We start from the raw sequence: 8,426 nt of genomic DNA on the forward strand, positions 1-8,426 counted from the left end.
TGTTAAAATTCTTGTGATATGTCTATTTTTATGGGTTCCATTTCTTACAAAAAGGGTTTGCACTAACCCTTACAAACCCCTCTAGAAATTATTTGTTAGGGTCTCTAGAAGCTTCATGTCAAATTTGGCGCTTGTGTACGGCTGAGAAATGTAATCCAGAAATGTTACGCAACAAGGCTATACAGTGTGGTCCAATTTCGATGGAATTAAATGGGTAACTTTCTTATTAGCGCAGATAAACGAAAACAGTTTAGGTACTCGTGACGTGACCTCTTTTTTCATGCTTATGCTATTACCGTTGCCAGAAATAAGTTGCCGTCTTTTGTTTTTCCCCAGAGAAAAACTGAAGAATCACCAATCTCTTCAATTTGCTGTAAGTACTTTTTTTAAAGCTAGAACAAAATGGCTTTAGCATCATTCAGGCACTTTTTAACGTAGAAATCAATGCCGTCAGTCGTTTGTTTCTAGTCCTTTTAGTAACAGCCATGGTAAGTTGTAATTTCAATTTAAAAAAATCAACTTTGGGTTACTAAAAGGACTAGAAATAAACGACTGAAGGCTTTGATTTCTATGTTAAAAATTCCCTAAATAATGCCAAAGCCATTTTGTTCTAGCTTCAAAAATACAGGAGTTCAGCAAATTGAAGGAATGAGCCTGGCCATCTTTCAGTTTCTCTCTAAGTGAAAAAACCAAAAAAAGGCAGCTTATCTCAGGTAACGTTAATAAAATTAGCATGAAAAAAGGGTCAGTAGTACCTAAGCGGTTTTCGTTTATCTGCGCTAATAAGAAAGTTGCCCATTTAATCCAATTGAAATTGGACCACACTGTACAGTTTTAATTAGATAAGGTGTATGAATATTATGGATGGATATTTTGAAAAGTATAATTTTAATAGAGCACGATTAGGGGGAGATGAGCTAGGTGACTTGTCCTAATACCTTTTTTTTAATTTCGATACTAATTGTGTCGATAAGAAATGCTGTAAATTGCCATTTTTAAATATTTTATGGACTTGGCACCTATCCCACTAAAGGTACCCCGCGTAACGTATGCATAAAGGCTGCATGAATTGCAAAATATGATTGTGAAAAAAAATTAGAATGGTTTACAGTGTAACGTTGCAGTGTGGACACTTCCTAAAACTCGGAATTGTGCCCACTTTGGGAAGTTTCGTTGAGATCAATATGATTGATTTTGAAAAATAAATAAAACGCAGTCTGCAGTTACAGTAATTTGAAACGATTTGCGTTTTCGGTTATCGGTAATAATGACGTCGGGGAGAAACCACTGACCTATCACCTGATATCGCATCGTTGTTACCTTGCGATGCCAGTTTGGCAGTTGGTAGTCGCAGAGAAATAGTGAAGTGCAGTGCGTCGTCCCTTTTTTGGCTAATGGTTTTTCGTACACAAGATCCAATAAGGTAAATTTTCGGTTTTTTAATAGCGTAATGTGTATACCTATATACGTACTAACCACGTTAATGCAATCTAACTCTAACAAGATTCAAAAATGCAATCGCAAATAGCTATTTTGATTTTCGATAGATCTGATGGTCCTTGTTTGTAAAAAATATTAAAAAATCGGATTTGGATTGCAATGGCGTGGTGTACGTAGACATCCAAAAACGTAATTTTGATCATTAAATAAAATACCTTTGAAGATTTTATAATCAAAGTTAAATTCGTCGCAATTCTGTATCGTGACCACATGTGCTAGTCCTGAACACCTGCATTGTTATCGAATGATAAAACAATGCTTCAAAAATAATCATAATTTTAATCATTTGAAATGAATTGTAGTAATTTATCAACGACATTCTTTTTTGTGAGTACCATGAATGGCCGTGTCTCTTATACAGGGTTGTTACAAAAACTCTGAGGAATGGCTCGTGTAATTAAATAAGCTTTTTTCCTAGACATTTTTTTTTGCGACAAATTGTTAAATCGATATAGATAGGTACAAATCGCCTTATGCAACCCCGAATGATAAAACGTTCTTGCAGTGTTAAATACAGATAAGCCCTAGTTAAGCGTTCTTGGCATTAAATTGCTTATTTGAGGATTCACATAAAAATGGTGACGTGCCAGCCTGCACATCATGATTTATAATATAATCACATAATATAATGTTCAAATCCATTACTTAATTATTTTAGGGGTAAAATATTTTATGGAGAAGAAAGTATTCGTAATACTTTTAATTATTTTCTTAATGCACATCATGTATGGTTCCATACATGTCTTTTCACGTCCCGCAAAATTGCAGTAAGAAAAAAATGTAAAAATTCTAATTTCTGAGAAAAATGCCATCTCTTACAAAAAGGGTTTGCACTAACCCTTACAAACCCCTTTAGAAATTATTTGTTAGGGTCTCTAGAAGCTTCATGTCAAATTTGGCGCTTGTGTACGGCTGATAAATATAATCTAGAAATGTTACGCAACAAGGCTGTACAGTGTGGTCCAATTTCGATGGAATTAAATGGGTAACATTCTTATTAGCGCACATAAACGAAAACAGTTTAGGTACACGTGACGTGACCTCTTTTTTCATGCTTATGCTATTATCGTTGCCAGAAATAAGCTGCCGTCTTTTGTTTTTTCCCCAAAGAAAAACTGAAAAATCGCAAATTCCTTCAATTTGCTGTAACTGCTTTATTTTTAAAGCTAGAACAAAATGGTTTTAGCATTATTCAGGCACTTTTTAACGTAGAAATCAATGCCGTGATTCGTTTGTTTCTGGACCTTTTAGTAACTGCGGTGCATCCCAAAGCTAATTTTTTCATGTAAATTATAGTCCCTAAATAATGCTAAAGCCATTTTGTTCTAGCTTCAAAAACTCAGGGGTTCAGCAAATTGAAGAAATGGGCCGAGTCATCTTTCAGTTTCTCCCTATAGTGAAAAAACAACAAAAAAGGCAGCTTATCTCGGGCAACGGTAATGAAATAAGCATGAAAAAAGGGTCACGAGCACCTAAGCGGTTTTCGTTTATCTGCGCTAATAAGAAAGTTGCCCATTTAATCCCATCGAAATTGGACCACACTGTACAATTTTAATTAGACAAGGTGGCACAGTATTCAAGTACGAGTATTATGGATGGATTTTTTGAAAAGCATAATTTTAATAGAGCATGATTAGGGGGAGATGAGCTAGGTGACTTGTCCAATGCCTTTTTTTAATTTCGTTACTAATTGTGTCAACAAGAAATGCTTTAAAGTTGCCATTTTTAAATATTTTTAGGGACTTGACACCTATCCTAAAGGTAACCCACATAAAGAATATGATTTTGAAAAAATTAAAATGATTTACAGTGTAACGTTGCAGTGTGGACATTTTTTAAAACTCGGAATTGTGCCCCCTTGGGAAGTTTCGTTGAGATCAAAATGATTGATTTTGATAAATAAATAAGTCAGCAGTTATATTAATTTGAAAAGATGTGCGTTTTCGGTTATCGGTAATAATGACGTCGGGGAGAAACCATTAACCTATCACCTGATATCGCGTCGCTGTTACCTTGCGATGCCAGTTTGGCAGTAGGTAGTCGCAGAGAAATAGTGAAGTGCAGTGCGTCGTTTCGTTTTTGGCTAATGGTTTTTCGTGTACAAGATCTAATAAGGTAAATTTTCGGTTTTTTAATAGCGTAATGTGTATACCTATATACGTACTAACCACGTTAATGCAATCTAACTCTAACAAGATTCAAAAATGCAATCGCAAATAGGTAGCTATTTTGACTTTCGATAGATCTGATGGTCCTTATTTGTAAAAAATATTGAAAATCGGATTTGGATTGCAATGGCGTGGTTTACGTAGACATCCTAAAACGTAATTTTGATCATTAAATTAAATAGGTACCTTTGAAGATTTTATAATCAAAGATAAATTCGTCGCAATTCTGTATCGTGACCACATGTGCTAGTCCTGAACACCTGCATTGTTATCGAATGAATGTGTAAAACAATGCTTCCAAAATAATTATAATTTTATTCACTTATAATTGCACAAGAGGTTTGTATTTTACCGAGTAAATTTGGGTTGTTTAGGTAATGAAAATCTGTTGCCTAGCAATTAGACGAGAAAAACTGTCAACTAATAAAAATGCGACACCGAAGGTGGAGCATTTTTAGGTTGACAGTTTTTAGAGTTCAATTGCTAAAAGGCAACAGATTTGAATTGCAACAACACAAATTTACTCGGTTTAAATACAAACCTCGAGTGTAATTCGGCAGGACAATTTAACGAACAAGAAATTCACCAAACTAATCAATTATTGACAGACGTCATCTAGTCATATGGGACAGGATAATACGATATTTGGTTCGAAAATGAATAAGTGAAAAAACCACTAGTGCATTTGTCGCTGGAAAAGTTGCAGGTAACTTTTGCCGCTGTCAAAGTGACAATTGCACTGCGGCTTATGCGATTTTTTATACATGAGTTGAATTGTCACTTATAATTGCACAAGAGGTTTGTATTTTACCGAGTAAATTTGGGTTGTTTAGGTAATGAAAATCTGTTACCTAGTAATTAGACGAGAAAAACTGTCAACTAATAAAAATGCGACACCGCAGGTGGAGCATTTTTAGGTTGACAGTTTTTCGAGTCCAATTGCTAAAAGGAAACAGATTTGAATTGCCACAACCCAAATTTACTCGGTTTAAATACAAACCTCGAGTGTAATTCGGCAGGACAATTTAACGAACAAGAAATTCACCAAATTAATCAATTATTGACAGACGTCAAACTAGTCATATGGGAAAGGATAATGCGATTATTGGTTCGAAAATGAATAAGTGAAAAAACCACTAGTGCATTTGTCGCTGGAAAAGTTGCAGGTAACTTTTGCCGCTGTCAAAGTGACAATTGCACTGCGGCTTATGCGATTTTTTATACATGAGTTGAATTGTCAATACAATAAAATTGATCGATTATAGAATATTCTCTTTTTCGTGAATTATCTTTTTACACACGCGGTTAAACTATCAACGGGTAGTTGTAGTCCCTAGCCGCATCAACTAGAACATTTTTGGTGACCCCGACGTGATCTGTGAGTTGTTGGATAATTCGAAAACTTGAAAACCTATGGATCGATTAGAGAGAGCGCGTCGTCCTGTCAGGCGGCAGTTGAAGAAGTTGTGTGATGACATAAACGTTGAAAGCCAAAATACTATTCCGGATTTGGATCAGATGCGTGTGAATGTATTAATGTTGGAGGATACTCATCGGGAATTGCAAATATTGGACGATACGATCAAAAACCAAATGCTTGACGACAACGTGGACGATGATCAACAAAATGAAGAATTTGATGATATCGCTCAATATGAGAAAATGTTTCAAACATCAAGGCGAGTGTTTGAAGTGCTGATAGATGGAAAATGCAAAGCCATAACTGAAAATGAGAACTTGCCAGTATTGGGTAATCAAAGAAATTTTAAATTGCCAAAATTTAACTACAAAAAGTTTAACGGAGAAGTCAAAGAGTGGTTAGGATTTTGGAGTCAGTTTAAAAAGATAGACGAAGATATTACCATACATGACAGTGACAAGTTTCAATTTTTGGTACAATTGATGGTAGATGGGTCCCGTGCCCATGAATTAGTGTGTAGCTATCCGCAGACTGTAGAGAATTATCCCAAAGCCGTAAAAGCGTTGAAAGAGAGGTTTGGGAGAGAAGAATTCTTGGTTGAACTTTATGTGCGTGAAATGCTAAAATTAATTATTCACAATGTCAGTCAAACTGAAAAACAGGGTGATTTGTCAAAACTTTATGACCAGTTGGAAAGTCATTTGCGTGCATTGGAGTCGTTAAAAGTAACTTCAGACAAGTATGACGCAATGCTGTATCCGATGGTGGAGTCCTGTCTGCCCGCTAATATATTACAAGCATGGCAAAGAAGTGCGGAGGGGAAGGATGCTGACAAAACCACAAATAAGTTGAATAAATTGATGCAGTTCTTACGTATGGAAGTTGAAGGTGAACAGCGAATTTCCTTAGCTCAAGAAGGTTTCGGTTTGACTTCAAATCTTTCGAATAAAGTCAAAAATGCAATCCAGAAAAAAGTTGAGAAAATTCCTACGGCAATGGAATTGCACTCTGGAAATGTTAAAAGCTCTTGTGGATTTTGTGAAAAGAGTCACGATACTCAAGATTGTTTCATCGCACAAGGGTGGTCACTAGAAGACAGAAAACAGAAGCTTAAAGAGACAAAACGTTGTTTTACTTGCCTACGATTTGGTCATAGATCAAAATCTTGTAAATATCGAGTGAAGTGTATCGTATGTAGTAAGAGACATTATGTAATTTTATGTCCTGTTCTCCAGAAGAGGGATACAACATCAGAAAGTAGAAAGTGCAATGAAGGTGATAAGGATTCAGAAAATTTGTCTACGAGTATGGCGAGTCGTGTATGCAGTGGGGATGTAATTCTACAAACACTTCGTGTGAAAGTACTTGGAAAAAATACATCTAAGGAAGTGCGTGCATTTATCGACCCTGGAGCGCAATTCTCCTATATTCTGAAAAGTTTGGCGTTAGAATTAGGGTACCGTAAAATTGCAGAATCAACGTTTTCCCATAATTTGTTTGGAGGTGCATCTATAGTTTCTAAAACGCACAAAAAGTATAAACTTTACTTGGAAAGTTTGAGCCGAATTCAGAGTCCTTCCTAATTTCAAACTCACACTCAGATCCTACTAATTTCAACCTAACCTCTGACATTGGTATTCAGAAACAAATTAGACACAATGAGTGACTAAAATCTTACTAACTAGTGAGTATGAGATGAGTGCGATGTAAGTCAGCTTTGGACTACCCTTAAGTGTCACTAATTTAAAATAACTTGGTTATGCCAAATGTGTTTCCTGTGTTTGTTAGAATATTTTATTGCAAAGTAGTTTTTAAGTGTGTTGTTGTAGACATTGGCTCGTACGAATAAAAGTAAGCAAATGCTTATACTTGCAAAATTCAAAGTAAATACTCGTAACTCCCCCTTCATACTGGTCTGTTTAGCATGGTTTAGCAGCGCTGCACTGCATCCTGTCCTGCTTAGAAGCGCTGCTAAGTCGCCCAGTGCGAAGGAGCACTTACGAGTATTTACTTTGAATTTTGCAAGTGTGGGGCAGAGGAACTTGCTGATTTGTATTCGGCGCCCTTGGGCGACGGTTGCTCCGACGAGTGGGAATAGGTATATTTAAGAGAAGGTCATATAAAGTTTTTCCGCCGCGTGGTGTACTCACCATCATGGAGTGGACGAAGGCGGAACGCGCGTTCGCTGTCGGGCCTACTTTTCTAACGGTCGCTCAGTCATAGCCACGCAACGTGCATTCCGTACTCATTTTAATATCGCGCCACGTGGACATGTTCCTGGCCGGCAATCGATTGTTTCATGGGTAAAAAATTTAAGGGAAACTGGTGATGTGAAGAAAAAAAATTAAAATGAGTACGGAATGCACGTTGCGTGGCTATGACTGAGCGACCGTTAGAAAAGTATGCCTCGACGGCGAACGCGCGTTCCGCCTTCGTCCACTCCATGATGGTGACTACACTACGCGGCGGAAAAACTTTATATGACCTTCTCCAAACCTATTCCCACTTTCGTCGGAGCAACCGTCGCCTAAGGGCGCCGAATACAAATCAGCAAGTTCCTCTGCCCCACCCTGTATAAGCATTTGCTTACTTTTATTCATACGGGCCATTATCTTAGTAAGTAATTAAGGACACGATTGTCTGCCAGACCTTTTTTCGTTGTGACACGGACACAGCATCGGTTTTCTTACATTCGACGATGTTAATATACCGAGTCCCAATTTCTTTTAAAAAAATCTTCTCATCTCCGGTCATGAATGGTTTTTTATTGGCGTTCATAGTTATGACGATAAGAACAATATTAATAGTAACAAAATTAATAACCCCAATAACAGAAACTAATAAATATAATAACAACTTTAGTAATAAGGAAGACTAACAAAACTATGAGATTTGCGAAAACGTCAGAAATATCTGTTTATGCTGAAGTTAGCGTTTCCAGAGCGGTTTGTTAGTTACTTGGTAAAATTTCACTACCAATCGTTCCCCTAACATTTTTGACAGATTTCACTCAAATTAGTCACTCATTACAGATGTTCTCTGAATACCAAAAGTGAGAATGAGCAGGATTCGCACTAACTTGAGTTAGAAATGAGTGACTAACTAGCTGAGTGTGAGTTTGAAATTAGGAAGGACTCTGAATTCGGCTCTTAGTCTTCCAAATTCAAATGTCATTTTGACGTATACGATGAAGACAACATTTGTGGTGGGATTCCTAAACTATTAAACGCCAATTGGACACAAGAGCTACATGAACGTGGAATTGTAGTGAACGACGTCGGTAGGGGAAGTCATAAAATCGAAGTTCTGATTGGAGGTGATATTTATGGGAAGTTGCT

The 8,426-nt window shown here is 36.8% G+C and overlaps 1 protein-coding gene across 1 annotated transcript; it reads left to right on the forward strand.

The window, feature by feature from the left end:
• Positions 1-5,081: 5,081 nt before the first annotated feature.
• On the forward strand, positions 5,082-6,671 carry LOC116182597. Its single transcript, XM_031503135.1, has one exon. The coding sequence runs from the start codon at positions 5,082-5,084 to the stop codon at positions 6,669-6,671; it is 1,590 nt and encodes a 529-aa protein (XP_031358995.1).
• The last annotated feature ends 1,755 nt before the right edge of the window (positions 6,672-8,426 follow it).

This window comes from Photinus pyralis, unplaced genomic scaffold (genome assembly GCF_008802855.1).
Source record: "Photinus pyralis isolate 1611_PpyrPB1 unplaced genomic scaffold, Ppyr1.3 Ppyr1.4_unclustered_Scaffold6122, whole genome shotgun sequence".
Classification (NCBI taxonomy): Eukaryota; Metazoa; Arthropoda; class Insecta; order Coleoptera; family Lampyridae; genus Photinus; species Photinus pyralis.

Bases quoted from the DNA above. Each gene is read 5' to 3' on its own strand.
- LOC116182597 (XM_031503135.1), top strand. From the start codon at position 5,082: ATGGATCGATTAGAGAGAGCGCGTCGTCCTGTCAGGCGGCAGTTGAAG.